Here is a 26,324-nt window from a genome sequence, read left to right as displayed (position 1 = left end):
AAACCCTCTTGTAAATACTAGCAAAGCATTCTTCATCTTTTCCTCTTCCCAAAGATGGACCACCAGAATCATCTGATAGCTAAGTTCCAGTATGCTTTTTTAATCACAAAGACACACCTCCAACTCTCCAGTCCTTTAAACACCCAACAAGATTCGAACTGTTAGACCCTATGCTCATTTCAGAATCATTGTTAGTTGGAACTGTTATGCCTGCACAAATCATTAAATTCTATCTTCAAAACAAACTTATTAAGGAAGCCAAAACTATTCAATTAAATCCAATCAAAAACTTATTAATGCACAAAGTACTGTACTCAATAGTAAGCATATGTTCAACACATTTAAAGGCTAAAAACAGGCACACAGATCTTTCACAACTACCTACAATGTAAATAACATCCTTAACATTCAAATGCCCAGTAAAATTGTGCTAGACTCATAACAAAGTAACAGCCAGCCCACTGTTTTTTATTTCTTTAGTTTGGTATTGGAAAATTAGCCTTGTTTCATGTTTGTTTACCCTTAATTAGGACTGTCACTTAGAAATTAAATATGGCAAGGGGGGCCATTAGGGCTTTCTCAATATTTCCCTTTTTCCAATGTCCTAGCATAGCCTGTTCACGGGGTGACAATGTTATATAATGGAAACTTGGATAACTAAAACACCGGGCTTTGGAAACTATTCAACACCTAAATAAAGGGACTAATTGTATGTAGTTCTATGAATTTGTAAAGCCATCTTCCAACTTGAAAAGCACATTAATTTACTCTATGGTTCATTTTATATTGCCAACACTCTTATTTTACAAAAGCAGAAACAAGCATTTAATGTACACGTTTGATGGGCGTGGGGGCTCACGCCTGAAATCCCAACAATTTGGGAGGCCGAGGCAGGAGGATCACCTAGGGTCAGGAATTCGATACTAGTCTGGCCAACATGGTGAAACCCCGTCTCTACTAAAAATACAAAAATTAGCTGGGTGTGTTGGCGGGCGTCAGTAATCCCAGCTACTTGGGAGGGTGAGGCAGGAGAACCACTTGAACCCGGGAGGCGGAAGTTGCAGTGAACCGAGATAGTGCCAGTGCACTCCAGCCTAGGCAAAAGCGAAACAAAACAATAATGTACACGTTTCACATTTGGACACACTGAAATCAAACTCACGTATTCAAATTTTTTGCGATTAAGTGACATAAAGCATGCACACCATTTATTTGGCACAGGCCCGGCAAACAATCAGTACTCAACATTGCTTATTTTCCAACTTTAGAATCGAACTAAACGCTATACAATTATATATATGATTATGCATCTATAATATACCTAAATATATATACTGTAAATTAAGCTAGTATGTTATTGCGTAATGGTCTTAATCTAGACAAAGGTGAGTTTAATTGTAACAGATGACCCACAAAGGATAGAAAACCCGTTAAGTATTCAATGTCAGCGCTCATTTCTGCAGGGTTTCATGACTTATAAATAACAGTCAGTTGGTCCTAGAGAACTTACTCAAATTGTATCGTTAATACTAGAAGCACGTGGACCAGTGGCCATATATTTGCAAAGTGGCACCAACCACTGACATCTCATCACTTCCATACTGTTGCTGAAATCCTACGCAAATTCATTACCTGTGTCAAGCTGGAAAACACTTCTGTCACGTCACTACACAATTAAATAAAAATACCAAAAAGGCACTTACACTGACAATGCTATAGCATCCTGGCCACATCCAGTTTTTAAAACACTACGGTGTCAGCCACGCATCACTTAGAACGGGGAGAATGGAAAGCCAGTTTGGAAAAACAGACGCTTTCTTAAGAGTACACGTGAATATGAAAAGGGACTCTATGCCCTCAAGATCAAAAAAGAAATCCTCTGTGCTGCCCGGCTTCAACGCGCCTAGTGGGACAACGCACACGACCCCTCCCCCGCAGAGTCCCGCCCCACGCCCGCACAGCCGAGCGGGAGGCGCGCTGCACTCCCAGGTAAAGCCGAGTCCCCGCCACTTCCGCCGGGTTTTCGCAAAGGCGCCGCACGGCACGCGACGGCCAGGTCCACGTGGGCCAGCAGGCGCGGGGAACGCGACCCGCCGCTACCGTGAGCCCAGCCGGCGCCCGCCCCCCACCCGCGGGAGCTTGTGAGTCCAGCCCGGGGGCTCGCGGGGGGCTGCGCGCACGCGACCCAACCGGGGGTCGCGGCGGGGGAGGGGAAGTGAGCCCGGCTCCACTCACGCGCCCGGGGGCGGCACCGGTGCAGCCGCCGCGTCTCTCCGGCTCAAAAAACTGAAAAGGGGAAAGGAAAAAAAAAAAAAAGACCTGGCTCCTCGTTTCATCCGGAAACCGACCGGCCAGCAGGAAATGACGAAGGCAGAGGGCGTCCAGGTCCGCTCGGTAACCGTTTCCCGCGCGTCCGGCCCCGACCCCGGGGGAAAGAGCCCCGGAGCGGAGCAGCACTGGCCGCGTGCCGCCTCCGGAGCCGGCAGCGTGAGTGGCCCCGCGTCCCCTCGCCTCCCGGTCCCCGACGAGGCCGCGTCACCCGGCCACGCCCCGCTCCGCCCCGGACGCGGGGGGAAGGAGGTCGCTGCCCGCCCCAGATCCCGCGCGGTCCCCGACGCTCCGAGCACCTGCCTGTCCCCGGTGCGGAGCCCCTCAGCGTCGCGGGGAGCAGCCAGGCGCTTGCTTCCGGAAGCGCACACGGGCCAGTCGCGTCGGCCCATCTGCCTGGTCGGCGGGGGCTCAGCGGGAGGGTTGAGGCTGAATCACGCGCAGCCTGCGGGCGGCAGAAAAGTCCCAGAGCCTAGCCGCCCCGGGCCCGGGCCGCTTCCTGGGAGAGGATTGCATTTTCTCTCCTTCCACTTTACTTTCTTTCGGCAGGAGCGGGTCTCTCAGAATCGGGGCACAAACTGGAAGAGTTCAGGTTTAGGAGTCGTGTACGTAACAGCTCCGCGCCTCCACGCCCTGGCCCGTGTGGCTTTGGGCAAGTTACATAACCATTGCCGTCTGCCCAGTTTCTTCTCCTGTGAAATGGAGCTTTAGTGCCGCCCAGCAGGGTTGTTGGGATAATTCAGTGACTCTGTTGACTGCCCAACACATGTGAATTGCTTTCCTCGATGTTGGGTGAAGGCCTGTGAGCGTGTGCCCTTCTGCTTCAGGATCCCAAGCCTTTAGTGTTTCAGAGGGATGAGAGAAGGAAATCCCGTTAATTGATGCGCAGGGGATTTTGTTGTAAGGGACTCTGGGAACTAAGTGGTTCCAATGTATTGACAAAGTTCTAAGTGAGAGACAAAAATGATTAACATTCAAGGCACGATGACAAGAGGTGATCCATTTTAGAACCACCTAGACATGGCATCATGATCCCAAAATCACGACACAGATTTTAAAGCTTTTGATACAGTCACTTAGTCCCTAGAAAAAGTAGCTCTCAGCTGCGCATGGAGGCTCACGCCTGTAATCCCAGCACTTTGGGAGGCTGAGGCGGCTGATTGCCTGAGCTCAGGATCTCGAGACCAGCCTGGGCAGTATAGTGAGACGATCGCAACCTCCACCCTTCCCGTCTTAAATAAATAAATAAAAAATAGCCGGACCTGGTAGCATTCGCCTGTATTCCCAACCACTTGGGAGGCAGAAACTGGAGAACTGCTTGATTCCAGGAGGTTGAGGCTGCAGTAAGCCGAGATCACACCACTGCCCTCCAGCCTGGGTGACAGAGCAAGACCCTGTGTCTATAAAAAGAAAAAGTTGTTCTCATCTTAAGAGTTCGTCAACCTAAAACCAACCCCTAGTTGTCATATATTGGTGACATTAGATACTCATGTTTACTTGGGACTTAATTCAGTCCATCCTAGCCTCTCCTTGCTAAAATAGTTCAAGCGTTACATCACAGGAAAATGTGAAAAAAGGTGTTTTACTTTAGATTCCCAAGGAAGGCTGTGGTGGGATGCAGTAAGCAGGCAACAGGTGTATATGTGTACACTTGGTTACACTGTGGCATGCCGGGGAGGAGGGGATGGGGTCATAGTTCAGGCTGCATGGGCCATGAGTCTGTTCTGTGACTCAGGATCAGACCACTCCTTACTCCTGGCAGCCTTACCAAGTCATGCCATTGGTCATGACTGAGGACTGGGTGGTAAAGGCCTCCCCCCTGTAAATCTTTCACAACTACACTCCTAAAAATAGCTCAAGTGCCGTCCCTGAAAGCACGGAAGAGTGACCTCATGACATACCAATCATGTTGTATAATATAGGTTGTATAATTCATGTTAAAATTTTACCATTCTGTGTCAGCAGTAATTAGAAAATTTTGCCTAAGTGTAATTAAAGGCCTGCATATTTGAGGCAGGAGGAAGTCGCGCTTTGGGTAGGAATATACCATTTAGTGAGTGGCACATGAACAGAAACGTGAAAAATTACATCAAGAAATTAACCTGGTTCAGATCCATTTTGTCACTAGAAAAGAGGAAGCATTTTATAATTTGTCAAATAAATGGCACCCGTGAAATGTTCTAATGGCCTGTGCCGTATGGCTCCCCGTTTCTTGCCTAATTCGTTAGTAAGTCCCAATCCTGAAAGCTGCTTCCCTTGCTGCATAATTGTCCTCAGCCTTCTGGAGCATCTCAAATCAGACACATAAAGTCGTCTTATTTTTGCCAAACACGGTGGTGGTTGTTGCTATTTTACACTTTGGCACCAATGAAATTTGAGATTCCATAAATTATAAAGACAGTTATAGTGTCTGGGCTTCCAAAAGTTTCCATGTCTAAAGTAGGCTGATTACTTACTATAAACCATAAAGTTACATTGAGAGGAACTCTAGAATTTAGTTTTGAGGAATAAGAATTGAAACTGTCAATATGCCAAATACCTCTCACTCCAAAAAATCCACAGCCAGTCTTCAGTATCTAGGAATTGGGTATAGTCTAGTATTTAAATAATATTTAGGTATTGCATTCTACAAATTTTTACAATTTAAGTTCTGTTTTTATTGTTGCCTGGCTAGTTTTCACAAGACCAGTCTTTATACTCAACAGACACCAGTAGTTACTTTAGTGAAATCACTCCTGCCCTCAGTGGGAAGAGTTTAAGTTAAATGGCTGTTCATGATATTCACTTTATTCTAAAGGAGTCCAGTATGTCCCTAAACATCTGACAAAGACAAGTTGTCAGAAAGGCAGAAACTTGCCACGTGGCTTAGGAATAGACCTCTCCTGAAATTTTGTTCTTTTTATATAGAGGCAAAACTAGAAGAAAGAACTCTGCCCTCGATACACGTATATTAACTACCTGGCCAAATCTACACTAATGCACACTGTGGAGGCTTACAGCCTGGACTCTTGCAAGCCATTTTAGTGGAAGAATTTTTGCAATCCCTTCATTGTAGTAGGCAGCATAGAAAAAATCGCCAAACAACTTTTTAGACTTTTTCTTGGTTCTCAGAAACTACAGTGATCACCTATATTTATCCATTTTTCTCTTGTATATAGAGTGTCTAAAGCAACACTTCCAGATTTTCTTTACATATTAGGTCATTTTACTTAGACTTACCTTTTATGTCCCAACACAAAATAGGAACTTTCTCTTTAAGGAAAAATTCAGTTAGCTTCTTAAACACAAATAAGAAGTCATTACTTTTACTTGCTGTTTGATGCACTTGCTGTGACCACTCTAACATTCTGTGGGAATGTACAAAGAATGCTTTTCCTAGGGTAGATGTCACAGCTGTGTCAACAGCAAAATGTGTCTTTTCATCCCATAGCTGCTTTCAACCAAATTTGGCCAGGAGGCCAAAACTAGATAAAGCTCCAAACGTTTTCCAGTGTGGGAGGCATGGGGGCTGAGAGAGCCATGTTCTGGCTGTCACATTTTTGCTAGGCTGCTATGCAACACTGTCCTAGCAGCACAGCCAGGTGTTGAGCCTCTGTGTTTTGTTTGTTTGTTTTGAGATAGAGTCTTACTCTGTTGCCCAGGCTGCAGTGCAGTGACACAATCTCAGCTAATTGTAACCTCCACCTCTCAGTTTCAGTTCTTCTGCCGTAGCTGCCAAGTAGCTGGGATTATAGGCACCATCATGCCCAGCTAATTTTTGTATTTTTAGTAGAAACAGGGTTTCACCATGTTAGCCAGACTGGTCTTGAACACCTGACCTCAGGTGATCTGCCCGCCTTAGCCTCCTAGAGTTTTGGGATTACAGGTGTGTGCCACTATGCCTGACCAAGTCTCTATTTTAAAGTATTCTGTTGCTTTCCTCTGGGTGTTATACTTTGGAAACTGCAATAACATTTCAAGCTCTGTCCTTTTCATAATATTATTTTATATCCCAAATTTTAACCATTCTATAGGAGCTGTCAAAGTCAAATATAAGGGGAAATGCATAATGTGCCCTAATTATCTAGCCCTCTGATTGTTAAACTTTTTCTTTTCTTTTTTTTTTTGAAACAGAGTCTCTCTCTGTCGCCACACTGGAGTGCAATCTTGGCTCACTGCAATCTCTGCCTCCTGAGTTTAAGCGATTCTCCTGCCTCAGCCTCAAGCCTCCATACCCAGTTAATGTTTGCATTTTTATTAGAGGCGGAGCTTCACCACCTTAATCAGGATGGTCTCAATGTCCTGACCTCTGTATCTGCCTGCCCTGTACTCCAAAAGTGCTGGGATTATAGGCGTGAACCACCATGCCCAGCCTTAAACTTTTTCTTAAAAGGCCAGATTGTAAATATTTTAGGTTTTGTGGGCTGTGAAACAAAATTGATATTGTATAGGTGCAGTCAATCCTTGGTATTTGGGAGATTGGTGCCAGGACCCCCTCAGATAATCAAAATCTGTGGATGCCCAAGTCCTGATATAAAATGGCGTAGTATTTGCATATAACCTAAGCACATCCTCTGTATACTCTAAATCATCTCTAAGCATTTATAATACTTAATACAATGTAAATGTTGTGTAAATAGCTGGTGTAACGTACTTTTAAAATTCTGTTGTTTTTTTTTCCCAAATACTTTCCATCCACAGTTGGTTGATTATTTGGATGCAGAACCCTCAGATAGAGAGGGCCAACTGCACCATTTAAATGTGCCATTTAGAAATGTAAATCCCATTCTTGGCTCATGGGCCGCACACAAACAGGTGGTGGACTGGATTTGGCCAGCAGGCCGTATGTTTGCCAGCCCTTCCCCAGACAGTGTTACCATCATTAATTAAAAGAAACCTTGCTTTCTTTTCTCTCTTACAGCCCCATGGCCGGGGGTTATGGAGGGATGGCTGACGACGGTTCTATTGATTATACCGTTCACGAAGCCTGGAACGAAGCCACCAATGTTTACTTGATAGTTATCCTTGTTAGCTTCGGTCTCTTCATGTATGCCAAAAGGTAAACTTTTGTTTCTCAGGGTGGATAAAAACTGTGCATTTACAAGTTTTGCAAGTTTAAGAAATAAGAAATGAATGCATAAAAATAATTTCATCAGGCCAAGCGAGGTGGCTCACGCCTGTAATCCCAGCATTTTGGGAGGCTGAGGTGGGCAGATCATGAGGTCAGGAGATTAAGAACTTCCTGGCAAACATGGTGAAACCCTGTCTCTACGAATAATACAAAAATTACCTGGGCGTGGTGGCATGTGCCTGTAATCCCAGCTACTCAGGAGGCTGAGGCAGGAGAGTTGCTTGAACCAGGGAGTCAGAGGTTGCAGTGAGCCTAGATTGCACCACTGCACGCCAGCCTGTCAACAGAACGAGACTCCATCTGAAAAAAAAAATTTATCATTTTTGTTATAGTGCTGAAAGACATGGTCTACTGTGGTCTCAAGCATTGGTGGCCAAGGTTTGACTCTGAAAACCTCATTGCTGGCAGGGCATGGTGGCTTACACCTGTATTCTCCTCAATTTGAGAGGCCAAGGCAGGTGAATCACCTGAGGTCAGGAGTTCAGGACCAGCCTGGTCAACATGGTAAAACCCTATCTCTACTAAAAATACCACAATTAGCTGGGCATCGTGGCATGAGCCTGTAACTCCAGCTACTCAGGAGGTGGAGGCAGGAGAATTGCTTGAAACTGGGAGGAGGATAGAGTGAGCTGAGATTGTGCCACTGCACTCCAGCCAGGGCGACAAAGTATGACTCAGTTTCAAAAAAAAAAAAAACAAAAAACCCATTGCTTTAAGAAATGGAGGCTTAAGTACAGCTCTCAGCCCCCAGGCCAGCTGCACTAAACTCTCAATTTTGTAATTTCTATCTAGCCTGAGATGATAACATTGTCACCCTTCATTGAGCACATTTTTTTGGCTTAAGTCCCTGAATGCAGAAACACTGACTCCTATGTCTTAGCAAATCTCCCTTCAGCCAGTATAAGCTTTTCCTTGTTTTTTTTTTTTTGTGCATGACTCTATCATAGCACTTATTAAACAGTGTTAGTCTTACCTGATGACTTGTCTGTCTGTCCATTCCACAACATGTCTTGTCTTTTACCTTTCGATCCTTGGTGTGCCACATAGTGTAAATCTTCAATAAATATTTCCTGCCTTAATTCCAGATGTTATAGCTTCATTTAACTGCTTTTCCACACTCCCTCCCTGGCTCCTTTCCCAGAAGTACAGTAAAAAGGGGGTGGTATGGGGAAGCTTTAAAGAGGAAGAGCCAGTGTTAGATTGGGATGGTTCTGCAGATACTTGCTGATAGGTGTCCTCTCCCAAGGTGAAAAGACATCAGAGAGTTCAAGGTAATTAGTAATCCAGAAATAATTTAAGTTTGGTCTGAGGAATTGTTCAGAGCCTGCACTTGCGCCCAGATCTCAGCTGAACCCTCCTGGAGCTGCTGGCCTGTGGGCTCCTGAACTCGGGCCAGAGAGAGGAGGCTCCCTAACCATCACTGATCACCCAGCTGGTGACCGCTTTTCTCTAAAAACAGCCGCTGCCACCTTCCCACGTTTCTTTTAAAAGCAGAGGCATGCTGTTCTTAATTTTAAAAAGATGTCTCCACTAAGGCCATGCTATTGTATTTAAGAAATATGTTTATTCATTACTTTCCAAAATTAAGTTCTGCTCACATTCAGTTTATTCTCCAGGGCAGTAATTTAGCTTTATCTGGATGACATGAGAGGGAGGGAAAATCAGCTGTTTTCTTGTTTCTGATTTTCTCTTAGGATGTTTGGCCTTTGGGGGAGAATCACAGTTGGAGAAACTTTACTTTGTTGTGTTAAATGGATGTGTTTAGCTACGTACTTTTCTCACTTACAGCCTCATACTTTTTAGAAAAAATACTTTGAGCCAAGGAAGCAGCTCCCAAAGACAAAATGGAAAGTAAAATGGGCTTGTTGTAATTTAATTCCTTTTACCATAGCTTCTGATGACCAGGATCATGAGCATATTACAACGTAACGTTAATACAGATACCACTTCTGCATGGATTTTGTGTTTTAGGAACAAAAGGAGAATTATGAGGATATTCAGCCTGCCACCTACAGAAGAAACTTTGTCAGAGCCCAACTTCTATGACACGTTAAGCAAGATTCGTTTAAGACAACAACTGGAAATGTATTCCATTTGTGAGTATATTCTGTACTGAAAGATACGCATTGCATGTTTAAAATAGATTTTCTGGAATTGAGTTCATTTAGCAAAAGGTTATTAAAAATTGTAAGTAATGAAACTTAATAGCCAGGTGCGGTAGCAGGTGCCGCCTGTAATCCCAGCTACTTGGGAGGCTGAGGCAGGAGAATCGTAGTGAGCCAAGATTGCACCATTGCACTCCAGCCTGTGGGGCAAGAGCGAAACTTCATCTTAAAAATACATACATACAGGCCAGGCACGGTGGCTCACACCTATAATCCCAGCACTTTGGGAGGCTGAGGCAGGTGGATCACGAGGTCAAGAGATCGAGACCATCCTGGTCAACAAGGTGAAACCCCGTCTCTACTAAAAATACAAAAATTAGCTGGGCATGGTGGTGCGCACCTGTAGTCCCAGCTACTCAGGAGGCTGAGGCAGGAGAATTGCTTGAACCCAGAAGGCAGAGGTTGTGGTGAGCCGAGATCATGCCATTGCACTCCAGTCTGGGTAACAACAGCGGAACTCTGTCTCAAAAAAAAAAAAACGTACGTACATACATACATACATACATACAGAGCCAGGAGCTCTGAAAAATTATAAGAACTAAGTTTTTGTTGATACCTATGCAAAACAAGTTATCTGCTGTCAGTAATATGCTCAGTAACACAGCAGATACAATTATAAACCCACAGTTTTGGTTTTTTGTTTTTGATGGAAAGATAGAAAACTAATTACTTAGCTGGGCACAGTGGCTTACACCTGTAATCGCAGCACTTTAAGAAGCTGAGGTGAGAGGATCACTTGAGTCAAGGAGTTCAAGACCAGCCTAGGCAATGTGGCGAGACATTATCTTTGCAAAAAAAATAAAAAACTAGCTGGATGTGGTGGTGCTGTCTGTGGTCCCAGCTACTTGAGAATTGAGATGGGAGGATTGCTTGAGCCCAAGAGGTTGAGGCTGCAGTGAGCTGTGATTGTGCCACTGCACTGCAGCCCTGGGCATCAGAATGAGACTCTATCTCTAAAACAAACAAACAAACAAATTCTCTATTGAAACTATGACTTTACTGTAATTTAATGATGTTAGGTAGTAATCATTTTGCAGTTTTATTAATGTTACCTCTTTTTCTTATTGTTGTTTTTGTGAATAGCAAGGAAGTATGACTGTCAGCAGCCACAAAACCAGGCCGACAGTGTGCAGCTCTCACTGGAGTGAAACCTCAGCAAATGAGCAACATAAGTAATTGTTGCAAGCTCCTAATTCTTTCTACTAAATCATGAACAGCTTTAAAAACAACTTCTGTCTGCATAAAATTATTTTACTTGTGACTTTTTCCCAACTGTTTTGTGCATTTTGCTTTTTTAAATTGCGTCTCCAAGTCATTGTTAGGTAAATACAGATGGCTCAAAAGGCCTGGACACAGGAAGCTTGCACATACCAAGGATCTCTGTAACCAGTGATGGTGACTTTACCTTGCAAAGACCTCTGATTCCTTCAGGATACAATCAGAAATAAAAACACATCTTGGGAAGCGGGAATCCTGGAGTTTATGCCACTGTGATTAGAACATTTTGCAATATTAAAAAATAAAAATACAGCCATTGGAACAACTTCCTATTTGATTATATTCTGTGATAAGTGTGATATTAATAACAGATTAATTTGTTGCGATTAGAACATTTTACGATATTAAAAAATAAAAATGCAGCCATTGGAATAACTTTCTCTTTGATTATATTCCATGGTGTGATATTAATAACAGATTAATTTGTTATTGTTGTTATCAGTTGTTTGTGTTTTTTTTCTTTTTTGAGACTGAGTCTCTCATTGTTACCCAGGCTAGAGCGCAGTGGCACGATCTCAGCTCGAGGCAGCTTCTGCCTCCTGGGTTTAAGTGATTCTTTTGCCTCAGCCTCCTGAATATGCTTTTGACAGCTTTTTAATTGGTAATCTTTGCTTCTTCAGAACTTGAATGGTAGACTGTCTTTTCTACATCATGATGCATATTCCTGTGATAATTTTAGAAGCTTTCTGTAACTAGATGTTTTCCTCATTAATTATGCTCCGCGGACTTTCCTTTCCACCAGGTAGCTCTATTAGGCCGTACTGGGGCCCTGCTGTTGAATAAATGAATGCCTCTGTATTGGTGTTGGCAACTCTGCGGTAGTAGTGCTACCACTGGCGAGGCGTTATTACTGCCACTGGGGAATGTTGCTGTCTGGTTACTTCTGCGTTTTTAACATGCTAAGCTTTTCCTCATGAGGAAAAGAGCCTCATATCTTTCCCATTCTGTTTTTACCTAATTTTTCATATTTATTTAAATATGGGTAGTGGTGGGGAAGTTTAATTGTCCATGTAACTCAATCTGTTTTCGAACTAGAGCTATTTTCAATTATAAGAGTTAGTTGGCCGGGTGCAGTGGCTCACACCTGTAATCCTAGCACTTGGGGAGGCTGAGATGGGAGGATCATGAGGTCAGGAGTTTCCTGAGACCATCCTGGCCAACATGGTGAAACCCTGTCTTCACTAAAAATACAAAAATTAGCTGGGTGTGGTGGCGTGCACCTGTAATCCCAGCTACTTGGGAAGCCGAGGCAGGAGAATTACTTAAACCTGAGAGGTGGAGGTTGCAGTGAGCCAAGATCATTCCACTACACTCCAGCTTAGGCAACGGAGCAAGACTTCATCTCACCAAAAAAAAAAAAAAAGTTAATGACTTCAAGTATTACCTCTTTTTCCCTTTATTATTGTAAAATGAAATATATATTTTAAATAAAAATTAAGGTTTAGACCAAATAAAATCATTCAGGGGAATGGCATTTACTTTAAAAAATGTGTTGTTCAAAAATGTATATATTGCACAAGGTGAATTGACCAAATAGAATAATTCTTTTTTAGCTCACAAAGGAGTTTGAGTGTACTGCCTGTATGTAGAATTTAAATCTGACTAAAGTATTATAAACAGTTGTAATTATGGGCTGGAGTAGCAAAGCAGCACGTCTTCTAAACTTTCCTTTGCCTAGAACTACTGTATATTTCCATGAGCAGTGAATTTAATCAGCAGCTGGAGTGGTTTCTTTGTCACTGACATGTGGCACAATCTGGACAAATTACACAAACTGGCTATCAGATTTATACAATTAATGTACATAAATAAATATAAGCCACACAATGAAATGAATTGATTTCTTTGTGTCCACTAGGTAGAGAGACGGTCGTAACTACAAACTCTAGTAGACTGTTTGGTGAGCATCAAACCCTGGCAAGTGAGAGGATGAATTCCTCTCTGATTTTTCCTTAAAGCAAACTGATGGGAATTGCACGCACCCCACTGGCAGGAACAACAGCAAGCTGGCTTTGAAGTCTTCCTTGCTTCAACAGCTGAACTGGGGAGAGCACAAGCCCTGGAGCCACACTTCAAAGCTGCGCTGCCTGGCCGTCCTGCTACCCACATCCACCTGAGACTCAACGGAACTGTTTTCTTTGGAAGAAAAATGGAACGACTAATAAGCTAGTAATTAACCCTTGTATTCTTTGTCTGGTTTCATCTTCCCTTTTTAATGTGTAAGATACTCAGTAGTAAGCACTGGTCAGCCTGCCCTGGTGCACAGCTTGAGTGTGTTAAGTAACTGGGTGTTTAGCTGATGCCAGCCAGCTGCGCAAAGGGGAGAAGGCCGCCTCCAAGGGCACAGATGTTTGCTGTTGACCTCACGCTGTGTCTGATTGAGTTATTCATGATTCATCGGAAAATGACATGGAAGGTTTATGGTAAAACTGCTGTGACATCAGAAGTATTTTAAGTATTCACTAGAAATAAGATAAAATAGTAATAAAAAATAGTTTCAGATGTTATAAGAATAAATTTAACCTAGAAAAGAAAGGGAGAAGGAACAAAAGAACATTGTATGGAGCCAAGTAATTCATTTCAGTGGTTGGTTCTGGAGTGTTTCTCCTGTGCTTGCTATATGTGATTCTCTTCCATAGGCTATTCTATTAGCAGAATAGGTGCTGGAAAGCCAATGGAAATAGGGCACTGAACAACCTCCAACATGTTCAAAATAGTGAGGACCAGAGGGTGGGGGCAGGAGCTCAGTGAGTGTATTTCCCACGTGGTTCCCTAATGAAGCCAGAGCCAAACTTAGACAAAGGTATAAAGCAGGAAAAATGTCCTACCTCTCTTTTTTACATCCCTCTTTATCCTCCCATACGCCTGTGTGAGTGAGACAGGTCTTGAAGGAAGATTTAAGAGTGGGAATGAGGAACTCAGAACTAAGGTGGTGAACCCTACACACTCCCATAGCAGAAATGCAAGCCTTCTTTGACCTCTAACCCTAAATAGGTAGCATTCAGCATTGGACCTTATATCAATGAAACCTCTACCTGTATTCAATTTATTTGAGTTGGAGTCTCTGTCACCCAGGCTGGAGTGCGTGGGCATAATCTCAGCTCATTGCAAGCTCTGCCTCCTGGGTTCAAGCGATTCTCCTGCCTCAGCCTCCTGAGTAGCTGGGATTACTAGGATGTGCCACCACACCTGGCTAACTTTTGTAGTTTTCATAGAGATGGGGTTTCACTATGCTGGCCAGGCTGGTCTCCAATTCCTTACCTCAGGTGATCCACCCACCTCCGCCTCCCAAAGTGCTGAAATTACAGACATGAGCCACCGAGCCCAGCCTTACCTTTATTTTATTTTATTTTATTTAGATATAGTAAGAAGCTAAGACCATTTGTGGAGGTGAGTATCATTCCACAATCCAGAGAGGAAGATGGTAAAGGGGAGGCCCTGCCCAGGCCCCAGTTTTGATGCTGAAGGAGCACTATGCTTTCACCTCTTTTAGGGTGATGTTTCTAGCTCCAGAGTTTCCTTTCTTTCAAATGGAGACGTGACAGAGGTCTTACTGTTAGCAAAGAGTGTTCTATCTCTGAGGTTTTTATGAATATATGTTTTGACAAATTTCAAACTAGCCAAAGAAAATTGAGAATTTTAAACTATAACCGATTTGGTGGTGGTAACTGCAAATGCTTTTGGGCTCAGCAATCAGAATTTCTTGAGAAGGTGAACCGCGTAAGTGTAAAATGCCGATGAGAAAGCAAGTAAACGTGCATGTTAATCCTTTTCAGTGGGTGGGGAGAAGGGATTGTAATGTCTCTGAATAATATCTTTATTTTGAGGTCTATTTGCAGACGACATGATAGTATACCTATAAGACCCCATCACCTCAGCCCAAAAACTCCTGAAACCGATAAGCAACTTCAGCAAAGTCTCAGGATATAAAATCAATGTGCAAAAATCACAAGCATTCGTCTACACCAATATCAGACTTGAAGAAAGCCAAATCAAGAACGAACTGCCATTCACAATTGCTACAAAAAGAATAAAATACCTTGGAATACAACTCACAAGGAACGTAAGGGACCTCTTCAAGGAGAACTACAAACCACTGCTCAACGAAATCAGAGAGGACACAAACAGATGGAGAAACATTCCATGTTCATGGTTAGGAAGAATTAACATCGTGAAAATGGCTATCCTGCCCAAAGTAATTTACAGAATCAACGCTATCCCCAGCAAGCTACCATTGACTTTCTTCACAGAACTGGAAAAAACCACCATGAACTTCATATGGAACCAAAAGAGAGCCTGCATAGCCAAGTCAATTCTAAGCAAAAAGAACACAGCGGGGGGGATCACACTACCGGATTTCAAATTATACTACAAGGCTACAGTAATCAAAACAGCATGGTACTGGTACCAAAACAGAGATATAGACCAATGGAACAAAACAGAGGCACCGGAGGCAACACAACATATCTGCAACTATACAATCTTTGATAAACCTGACAAAAACAAGCAAGGGGGAAAGGATTCCCTGTTTAACAAATGGTGTTGGGAAAACTGGCTAGCCATGTGCAGAAAGCAGAAACTGGACCCCTTCCTGACACCTTACACTAAAATTAACTCCAGATGGATTAAAGACTTAAACATAAGACCTGGCACCATAAAAACCCTAGAAGGAAATCTAGGCAAAACTATCCAGGACATAGGAGTAGGCAAGGACTTCATGACCAAAACACCAAAAGCATTGGCAACAAAAGCCAAAATAGACAAATGGGACCTAATCAAACTCCACAGCTTCTGCACGGCAAAAGAAACAGTCACTAGAGTGGATCGGCAACCAACAGAATGGGAAAAAATTTTTGCAGTTTACCCATCTGACAAAGGGCTGATATCCAGAATTTACAAAGAACTCAAACGGATTTACAGGAAAAAAACAAGCCCATTCAAAAGTGGGCAAAGGATATGAACAGACACTTTATGAAAGAAGACATATATGAGGCCAACAATCATATGAAAAAATGCTCATCGTCACTGGTCATCAGAGAGATGCAAATCAAAACCACATTGAGATATCATCTCACGCCAGTTAGAATGGCGATCATTAAAAAATCTGGAGACAACAGATGCTGGAGAGGATGTGGAGAAAAAGGAACACTTTTACACTGTTGGTGGGAGTGTAAATTAGTTCAACCATTGTGGAAGACAGTGTGGCGATTCCTCAAGGCCTTAGAAATAGAAATTCCATTTGACCCAGCAATCCCATTACTGGGTATATATCCCAAAGACTATAAATCATTCTACTTTAAGGACACATGTACACGAATGTTCATTGCAGCACTGTTTACAATAGCAAAGACCTGGAATCAACCCAAATGCCCATTGATAATAGAATGTCATCCTCAGCAAACTGACACAAGAACAGAAAATGAAACACCGCATATTCTCACTCATAGGCGGGTGATGAAAAAAGAGAACACATGGACACAGGGGAGTACTAAACACTGGGGTCTATTGGGGGGAAAGGGGAGGGCCAGTGGGAGGGGGAGGTGGGGAGGGATAGCCTGGGGAGAAATGCCAAATGCGGGTGAAGGGGAGAAGGAAAGAAAAGCACACTGCCATGTGTGTTCCTACGCAACTGTCTTGCATGCTCTGCTCATGTACCCCAAAACCTAAAATCCAATAAAAAATTAAAAAAAAAAAAAAAAAAAGAATTAGGCCCATTCAAGTTGACTTTAATATAATTCTTTATAACTGAAAGGATTTCTAGTACCTAGTATTGGCATAGTAACTAGCCCAAAGTAAGTGCTCAGTAACTACTTGAATTAATTAACTTACTTGTAATAGTTTATAGTGGTGATTTTTGGGGTGTTTTTTAAAAGTGTAGTCTCTGCTGGTAATGGTAGAGGTAATCGTGTCACACTGACTCTTGGAGATAGTGACAGTGAGTTCAGGACAAAATATTTTTAAAAACAACTATTTGGAGGTAACCCTACACAGACAAACCAGAAGGAAGATGACTCTTGAAAGGTTACCAGTTGAGATTCTCATTTCTATGGATTTTTGCCTGAAGACATTTCCCAGTCTACAGCTCAGGACTATGGGAGAACACAGTCAGAAAGCCACAGTCCTATCGGTGGAGGAGTTTGAGGTCAGCGCTCAGGGACTCTGGAGAGATGACAGTGACGGGGACATCCCAGAAAGAAGTGAACCACAGAAGAACTGCATGTAAATTTGGGCAAGTCTTTGGCTGATCCTTGAACTATGCATCTATAGTCTCTCAGGAGCCTGTCAGGAAGCAAACTGCTAAAGAGGCTGAGGTCGCAGTGAGCCGAGACTGCGCCTCTACACCCCAGCCTGGGTAACAAAACAAGACTCCATCACAAAAAAAGAAAAAAGAAAAAGCTGAAAGAACTGAGCAGTTTTCAGCTGCTTCCACCATAGGTATTGCCATTTGAGTCTTGCCAAATTAATTTTGCTTGCTAGAACAAAAATCAGCACTTTTCAGAGGAAGATAACAGAATCTAGAGACTTTGTATCATTCACGATGTCCAATATGCAGTCAAAAATTACAGGAATTTGAGAAGAATAGGAAAATGAGATCAGAACAGAAAATGAGACCCACAGCCAAAAAGAAAAAAAAAAAAGAAAATGGGACAATGCAGTTATAGCCGAGAAAAAGCAGTCAATAGAAAACCACTTCAAAATGACCCAGATATTGGATTAGCAGGTAAGAACTTTATATTTATTTATTTATTTTTGAGTCAGAGTCTCACTCTGTCACCCAGGCTGGGGTGCAGTGACACAATCACAGCTCACTGTAGCCTTGACCTCCTGGGCTCAGGTGATCCTCCCAACTCTGCCTCTTGAGTAGCTGGGACTGCAGTCACACACCACCATGCCAAGCTAATTTTTTGTGTTTTCAGTAGAGATGGGGTTTTGCCATGTTGCCCAGGCTGGTCTCTAATTCCTGGACTCAAGCCATCTCCCATTCTCAGATGTGTGCTACTGTGCCCGGCCAACAGATAAGAACTTTAAAGCAGCTATTACAAATACGTTCAGGTAAATGAAATACTTTTAGATAAATAATCATTGAAAGGATTTATCAGCAGCAGATCTGTTATACAAGAAATACTAAAGAAAACTATTTGGCTTAAAGAGAAGTGACAGCAGATAGAAACTCAGTTCTTAGCAAACTACAGGCATATGAATGAACAGATGAGGAGAAACATGGATGAAACAAGAGGGGCTTTTACCAAGTGGGGATTAAAAGCGTGTAGGAGTTTATTGCACTGGAACAACTTTTTCTATAAGCTTGAGTTTGTTAATTTATAGAAAAAGCATTTATGGGCCGGGCGCAGTGGCTCACGCCTATAATCCCAGCACTTTGGGATCCACCTCCCAAACTGCCGAGGCAGGTGGATCACGAGGTCAAGAGATCGAGACCATCCTGGTCAACGAGGTGAAACCCCGTCGCTACTAAAAAAAATACAAAAGTTAGCTGGGCATGGTGGTGCGCACCTGTAGTCCCAGATACTCGGGAGACTCTACCTCCCCAGAATTGCTTGAACCCAGAAGGCGGAGGTTGCGGTGAGCCGAGATTGTGCCATTGCACTCCAGTCTGGGTAACAACAGCGAAACTCCGTCTCAAAAAAAAAAGCATTTATGAATCCATTTCTTATTAAAACAGGTTTTGTTTTTCCCTTCATACCAATCATCCGTCAAACTGAAAAACAGGTGAGGTGCCTAAGGTGTCTTAGACAATATGCTTACGCTTCTTTCTCCTCTACTTAGTCCCATAGTATCCAATATCCTCCTGTTCCCTACCAAAATCTCCTTCCAGAAAGGAATCTAAAACACTTCCACACAAGTCTGGATGACTGATAACAGTCAAAGTGTTACACCTACAGGGTGTTTGGTCTGTATTTTAACAGAGCTTTCAATAGGAGGGAAATGAATTTTTTAGACATTAGAGAGCAGTGGTAATTCTTAGAGATAAGAAAGTCTTTATGGCCTCCGAAATCACATCGTGTAAGCAATTAACCAAACACCAGCTTCTTGTTCGGCGACCACTTCCGATTCTGCTCTCCTCTCATTTTTTTTTTAATCGAGATGGAGTCTCGCTCTCGTTGCCCAGGCTGGAGTGGAATGGGGAGATCTTGGCTCACTGCAACCTCCACCTGCCAGGTTTAAGTGATTCTCCTGCCACAGCCTCCTGAGTAGTTGGGATTACAGGCATGCACCATCATGCCCAGCTAATTTTTGCATTTTTAGTAGAGACAGGGTTTCACTTATTGGACAGCCTGGTTTCAAACTCCCAACCTCCCAAACTGCTGGGATTATAGGTGTGAGCCGCCGCACTCAGCCCTCCTCTATCATCTTAAACATTAGCAATCAGAATGTCAACTCTTCCCCATCAAGATTATTAAATGCACTGGAACGCCTTAAAAAAATTGATTCTGGCTGGGCATGGTGGCTCACGCCTGTCATCCCAGCACTTAGGGAGGTCGAAGCAGGCAGATCACCTGAGGTCAGGAGTTTGAGACCAGCCTGACCAACATGGAGAAACCCTGTCTCTACTAAAAATACAAAATTAACCGGGTGTGGTGGCACATTGCCTGTAATTCCAGCCATTCAGGAGCTGAGGCAGGAGAATCACTTGAGTCTAGGAGGCGGAGGTTGCAGTGAGCTGATATTGCACCATTGCACTCCAGCCTGTGCAACAAGAGTGAAACTCTGTCTTAAAAAAGTGATTCTATGGTTTTGAATCCATTTGAAACAGGGATGTCAACTCTATTTTCTCATCCCCTTAAGACAGGAAGAGAGAGCACAGCAGATAACTTTTTGGTCACCACCTTAGACATGAATAAAAGCGAACGTGTGAGTGACTCTTCCAGTCCTGAACTTCTGCAATATTGACAAATGTGAAGATTAGACAGGGAAGAAATGCTTGCCCAGGGGCAAATGGGAGAGTTACAAAGGCAGGTATATAAAAAGATGGTTTCTGACAAACATATGGTAAAATATTATATATATGAATGTTTTTTTTAGAAAAAAACAAACACACACACACACACACAAATAAAACATGATTTCCTTTCCTCTCAAGTTTTTCCTTGATCCACTGTAGTACCTTGAGATAGTAGGTGTTTAACAAATATTTACTTAATCAAATCAGGTTAAATCCAGTGCCATGCTGTCTCGGAAAGCAGTGGCTCTATGGATAACTCTATTCTCATAGGTTTTTTTTTTTTTTTTTGAGATGGAGTCTCACTCTCTCGCCCAGACTGAAGTGCAGTGGTGCAATCTTAGCTCACTGCAACCTCCGCCTCTCGGGTTCAAGCGATTCTCCTGCCTCAGCCTCCAGAGTAGCTGGGATGACAGATGCCTGCCACCATGCCCAGCTAATTTTTTGTAGTTTTAGTAGAGATGGGGTTTCACCATGTTGGCCAGGCTGGTCTCGAACCCCCGACCTCAGGTGATCCACCTTCCTCAGCCTCCCAAAGTGTAGAGATTACAGGCATTAGCCACCTTGCCCAGCCAGAAATTATAATTTAAATTTATATATATATATATATATATATAATTATTCTCCAAAAGTGTTTAGCAACAAATTCTCAATTTATCATGCCAATGAAAGTGGTTATATGGAAAACTTGTAAAAGCAAACAATCCAAAAAATTACACATTTGCCTTTGCAAATTAGTTTGCTCTACCAGTATTTTAATTGGTTTGCCAACTCTTAGCTCTTACAATTAATGATAATGGAACACAAAGCTATTTGCATTCCAAAGGGAAGGAACTATAAAGCGGTTGCAGGTGATTTAGAAACTTCCTAGCTGGTATTTGGGCAATGCTGGGTGGACCAATCACATGTTTAACCCTATCCGATGTCCCATTTTAACACTGATGGAAACCAGGGCCAGACACGGTGGCTCACGCCTATAATCCCAGCACTTTTGGAGGCCAAAGAGGGTGGATTATGAAGTCAGGAGATCGAGACCATCCTGGCCAACATGGTAAACCCCCATCTCTACTAAAAATACAAAAATTAGCTGGGCTTGTTGGCAGGCGCCTGTAATCCCAACTTCTCGGGAGGCTGAGGCAGGAGACTGGCTTGAACCTGGGAGGTGAAAGTTGCAGTGAGCCGAGATCGCACCACAGCACTCTAGCCTGGTGACAGAGCAAGACTCTGTCAAGAAGGAATGAAGGAAGGAAGGAAAGAAAGAAAGAGGAAGGAAGGAAGGAAGGAAGGAAGGAAGGAAGGAAGGAAGGAAGGAAGGAAGGAAGGAAGGAAAGAAAGAGAGAGAGAGAAGAGTAGGGCCGGGCGCAGTGGCTCACGCCTATAATCCCAGCACTTTGGGAGGCCAAGGCGGGTAGATCAGGAGGTCAAGAGATCGAGACCATCCTGGTCAACAAGGCGAAACCCCGTCTCTACTGAAAATACAAAAATTAGCTGGGCATGGTGGTGTGCGCCTGTAGTCCCAGCTACTCGGGAGGATGAGGCAGGAGAATTGCTTGAACCCAGGAGGCGGAGGTTGCGGTGAGCCGAGATCCTGCCATTGCACTCCAGCCTGGGTAACAAGAGTGAAATTCCATCTCAAAAAAGAAAAGAGTAGTAATGGTGCAGGTGATTATTTTTACACATTAATTTTTTTCCATTTTTATATTCAGACTTAGCAAATCACCACATTAGTACAAGTGTCATGACATAATGTTTTGAATTAATTTAAGTCACCATCTTCCACAATTTATAGTTTTTATTTGTTTTATTTTATTTTGAGACGGAGTCTCTCTCTGTTCTCCAGGCTGGAGTGCAGCGGCATGATCTCAGCTCACTGCAACCTTTGCCTCCTGGGTTCAAGCAATTCTCTGCCTCAGTCTCCCGAGTAGCTGGGATTACAGGTGCCCACCATCATGCCCAGCTAATCTTTGTATTTTTAATAGAGATGGGGTTTTACTATGTTGGCCAGGCTGGTCTTGAACTCCTGACCTCCTGATCCACTCACCTCTGCCTCACATTGTGCTGAGATTATGGGTGTGAGCCACCACACCCGGCCTATTTTTTATTTTTGAAAGATGAAGTTTGGCTCTGTCAACCAGGCTGGCGTGTAGTAGCATGATCATAATTCACTGTAGTCTCAACCTCCTGGGCTCAAGCAGTCCTCCCACCTCAGTCTTGTGAGTAGCTGGGATTACAGATGTATACCATCATGCCTGGCTAATTTTTTTTTTTTTTGAGATGGGATCTTGCTCTGTTGCTCAGGCTAGTCTCAAACCCCTGGCCTCAAGTGATCCTTCAGCCTCCCAAAGTGCTGGGATCACAGGTGTGCACCACCACACCCTGCTCACAGTTTATAGTTCTTAAGCAAAGTCTAACATGCCATTACTGTCTTACATGTCAATAAAACATTGATAATCAAATATTGTGTATTGGAAACTGACCACAACTGAGGAAATATATCAACAACCCAAAACACTGAAGAAGGTGCCTGCCTGGCTAATTGCAAACAAACTTTACACCCCCTTTTTAGCAGTCAAGGCTTTTATCAGCAAATCTTTCTTGGAAAGGAGTTGCTGTCTCTCTTCTTGGAGACTTTTGATCCTCAGAGTCAGCTCTCTCTTTTTATCTGTCAGACTTGTGATGTTTTCTGCAGAGGACTGGAGACTGGGCTTTAGAAATGCAAGTTCCAAGGACAGGTTTTCATTTATCTACTAATTATAAATGAATAAAAAGTGGTTGAAAAGTTAATTACTCAGAATTTGCTTATTGGATTGCATCCTAACTTTACTTAAAGTTCTGGATGTTTTTGGCCTCTTCTAAGCTGCCTTATTTAATGGCCTGTGGCCCGTTGCCATAGTGACATAGAATTAATAACAATTCTTACTTAGGCTTAAATTAATACTTAAGTATTCAAACTTAATACTTGTCAAATATACCTTTTCTTTGTTTTTTAAAAAAAAACTCTGGCAAATTGAGTAGACTTCAAACGGATTATAAATTTTTAGAAACCTACTCCTTAATTATAGCTGTTTAGAAATTTGAGATGAACACATTAACAACACATGACAAATGTAGCCACAGTTCTGCTTGCTAAAAGCTTTGACTGAGGCTTGACATTTGCTTTTTCAAGCTGTTGGAGAGTAATTTTAGCTTGAAACAGTTCTGAATGGAGGGAAGTCACTTCATGGTCCAAATAACCTTTTCCTTCCAAACTCTATTATTGCTTATCATTATTGGCCAACTAAAAGGATCAAGTTTATCTTTCTCCTTAAGTAATTAAAGTAAAATTTGACTTTTGCTCAGTTTGATTTCTTATATTTAATTCAATCAAAGGCAACTCTACGTTTCTGTGTTTTATAGGATGAGTTTAAAAGCACCAATATAGAAGATGAGTCAGGTAATGATTTAGTTAATAGAACAGAGGACTAGAAACAGTTCCAGCACGTTCCAATCTATGCTATATCTGTTTGAATTTGAGCATATCATTAACCTTGGTAGGCTTCACTTTGTTCATCTGCTAAGTAAGAATAAGACTGCCTTTACCCTAGAGATGTTCATTCAAGTGATACACAATGTAAGCCCCTTGGAAGACAATGCAAAAATCCTTTGTTGTTATTTAATGTAGTTTTTAATAGGTTACCAACGTATATACTAAAAAGTCGTAAAGAGCAAAATCAGGTATGTGTGGAGTCTCTAATCCCTCCAGGCTATGAGAATTTGTATTTTCTAGCTTTCCCTGCCGTCCCAGGTAAAGGCACTAGCAAATGAAATCAGAAGTTCATGAAGCAAGTCATCTCAACAAACTGCCATCTATGACCACGGCCAAGTATCCTTCGCTCTGAGCACATTTTTAAAGCTTTCAGTCTTCTGTATCACCCTTCATATCCCTGTTTTTCAGATGGAAATACAGGGGCAGAGAAGTTAGAGGGGAGGGAACATTCAAAACTAGAACTGTGTTATCTCTTAAGAGCCTTTCTACTCTATGTCTCTATGACTCTCCTAATAGAAACAGAAAGATTTAGAGGTCCAAGCATTGTTTCCAGGAGAAAAATCATACAGATATTTTTTCCTTGGGAGTAATGTGGCATGCCTAATTTATCAGATAACAAAGCAGCCTTATTATTCAAGTCCCTTTGAGATAAAAAAAAAAGTCAAGTGATAGCAAGTAATTTTTTCTTATAATATTTTTAAAGTATCATTTTCAAACACTCAAATACAAGGGATTATTTTTTTTTTCCCTTTGTGTTCACATGATTAACCCACAGTTTAGAAATCACAGGTCTATTTTGTGCATTTTGTACCAGGCAAGTCTGGGCAGGAAAAGATTGTAGCAAGTTCACAAAAGCCACTTAACATACTTGGTTGTCATTTAGGTTATGACTGAGAACAAAATAAGACAAACTGTTTTCCAGTGACAGGCAGGTTTACATAAATTGTTGCATAAACTAAATTCAGAATAACTTCATGCTGAAAAAGTTATTATTTTACTGACACTCTGCCATAATACTTTCTGATATTATACTTTCTGATATTTAAAAAAATATTGGCCGGGCGCCGTGGCTCACACCTGTAATCCCAGCACTTTGGGAGGCCGAGGCGGGTGGATCACGAGGTCAAGAGATCGAGACCATCCTGGTCAACATGTGAAACCCTGTCTCCACTAAAAATACAAAAAATTAGCTGGGCATGGTGGTGTGTGCCTGTAATCCCAGCTACTCAGGAGGCTGAGGCAGGAGAATTGCCTGAACCCAGGAGGCGGAGGTTGCGGTGAGCCGAGATCGTGCCATTGCACTCCAGCCTGGGTAACAAGAGTGAAACTCCGTCTCAAAATAAATAAAATAAAATAAAATAAAAAAATATCAGAAAGTATTTTGTCAGTAATTTATAAGTATGACAGGAACTTTTCAGCACCTTCTTCTCTCCTGTGTATTCTTTCTGTGAGTCACTGAGTCTGCAGCCACCCAGGGTTCCAGCTGATGACTGGATGAAGTCTAGCTTTTCCTCTAAAGCAGTTATCCTGACACATTATAAATCACAGAAAGAGAACCAACAGTCATAGCCTTAGGAGCACAGATAAGATTTGAAGTTTGTTCATTTTCTTCCTCTAATGGCTCTTTTCGCTATAGTTTCAGTTCAGTGTTTCAAGAGTGTCCAAGTTAAAAAAGAAAAAAAAAAGACTCCCCTGCAGTATATGCAGTAAGCCAGAGCACTGAAGTCAGTAGCTACATCCCCTAGGCATATATTGGAGGGATTAGTAATGCCAGCTATGGCCAGAGACAGCCCTGGGGACCTGGGTTTAAATCCCAGCTCTTTGTCTTTTTTTTTTGAATCAGAGTTTCACTCTGTCACCCAGGCTGGAGTGCAGTGGTGTGATCTCAGCTCGCTGCAACCTCCGCCTCCTGGATTTAAGTAATTCTTGAGCCTCAGTCTCCAGAGTAGCTGGGATTACAGGTGCCTGCCCCCACACTCAGCTAATTTTTTGTATTTTTAGTAGAGACGGAGTTTCACCATGTTGGCCTGGGTAGTCTTGAACTCCTGACTTCAAGTGATCTGCCCACCTTGGCCTCCCAAAATGCTAGGATTACAGGCATGAGCCTCCGTGCCTGGCCCCAGCTCTTTTTCTTACCAGCAGTGCCCTGTGGCCTATCTATAAAATGGAGATGATAAAGAATTATTTTCAGGATTAAATAAAATACCCAATGTTAACTGCTTGGCACAGTGTCTAACAGAATATGTATTCCATTAGAGACATTATTATTGGTGTTATACTTGCTCTGAGCCACTCTACATAAGTTAGGCTAAAAATATAGTGAGAGGTGGGCATGGTGGCTCATGCCTGTAATCCCAGCTCTTTGGGAGGTCAAGGCAGGAGTATCAGTTGATGCCAGGAGTTTGAGGCCAGACTGGGCAACACAGAGAGACTCCATATCAAAAAATAATTTATTAGCCAGATGTGGTGGTACTTGCCTGCTACTCAGGAGGCTGAGGTCGGGGCATCACTTGAGCCCAGGAGTTTGAGGCTGCAGTGAGCTATGATCACACCACTGCACAGAGCAAGACCCTGTCTTTAAAATAAGTAAATAAATAAATAAGACATTACCAGGATAGGGTGGCCGTGGTGGCTCACGCCTGTAATCCCAGCACTTTGGGAGGCCAAGGCGGGCAGATCACTTGGGGTCAGGAGTTCAAGATCAGCCTGGCCAACATGGTGAAACCCTGTCTCTACTAAAAAAAATACAAAAAGTAGCCAGGCGTGGTGGCGTGCACCTGTAATCTCAGCTACTTGGGAGGCTGAGGTGGGAGAATTGCTTGAACCTGGGAGGCAGAGGTTGCAGTTGCAGCGAGCTGAGATCACGCCACTGCACTCCAGCCTGGGAGACAGAGCAAGACTCCATCTCCAAAAAAAAAAAAAAGAAAGAAAGATATAACTAGGATAAATCAGGGGAAA

The 26,324-nt window shown here is 42.8% G+C and overlaps 2 protein-coding genes across 29 annotated transcripts in view; one reads left to right on the top strand and one right to left on the bottom strand.

The window, feature by feature from the left end:
• Nucleotides 1-2,963, bottom strand: part of SLC20A2 (solute carrier family 20 member 2) — a 124,097-nt gene extending 121,134 nt beyond the window's left edge. For 11 of the 22 annotated variants that reach the window (XM_078347641.1, XM_078347634.1, XM_078347645.1 and 8 more), the window contains exon 1: nt 2,320-2,493. The gene's annotated coding sequence lies outside the window, so the exon portion shown is untranslated. Of the gene's footprint in view, nt 1-1,703; nt 2,494-2,627 lie in introns of those variants that run through there. The other 11 variants (XM_078347639.1, XM_078347633.1, XM_078347644.1 and 8 more) reach the window with 3 other exon arrangements.
• Nucleotides 1,935-16,301, top strand: SMIM19 (small integral membrane protein 19). 7 transcript variants are annotated; one of them, XM_008979407.5, is made up of 4 exons: nt 1,935-1,989; nt 7,229-7,366; nt 9,410-9,534; nt 10,687-12,713. In XM_008979407.5, exons 2-4 carry the CDS (start codon nt 7,233-7,235, stop codon nt 10,749-10,751), a joined length of 324 nt encoding a protein of 107 aa, XP_008977655.2. In that variant the 5' UTR covers nt 1,935-1,989; nt 7,229-7,232; the 3' UTR covers nt 10,752-12,713. The 7 variants fall into 7 exon arrangements, 6 of the variants coding, with proteins under 6 accessions (XP_008977655.2, XP_035126322.1, XP_078203775.1 ...); XM_035270431.3 differs by lacking the exon at nt 1,935-1,989 and adding an exon at nt 2,018-2,141; XM_078347649.1 differs by lacking the exon at nt 1,935-1,989 and adding an exon at nt 2,018-2,385.
• Nucleotides 16,302-26,324: the final 10,023 nt, after the last annotated feature.

The sequence above is a fragment of the Callithrix jacchus genome, chromosome 13 (assembly GCF_049354715.1).
Source record: "Callithrix jacchus isolate 240 chromosome 13, calJac240_pri, whole genome shotgun sequence".
Classification (NCBI taxonomy): Eukaryota; Metazoa; Chordata; class Mammalia; order Primates; family Cebidae; genus Callithrix; species Callithrix jacchus.
This window is presented reverse-complemented; position numbering and strand designations above follow the sequence as displayed.

Excerpts from the sequence above, each read along its gene's own strand:
- SMIM19 (XM_008979405.5), top strand. The coding sequence starts at position 7,233 with ATGGCCGGGGGTTATGGAGGGATGGCTGACGACGGTTCTATTGATTAT. Across the intron at positions 7,367-9,409 it reads CTCTTCATGTATGCCAAAAG|GAACAAAAGGAGAATTATGA; the intron begins GTAAACTTTTGT and ends TTTGTGTTTTAG. Across the intron at positions 9,535-12,739 it reads ACTGGAAATGTATTCCATTT|GTAGAGAGACGGTCGTAACT; the intron begins GTGAGTATATTC and ends TGTGTCCACTAG.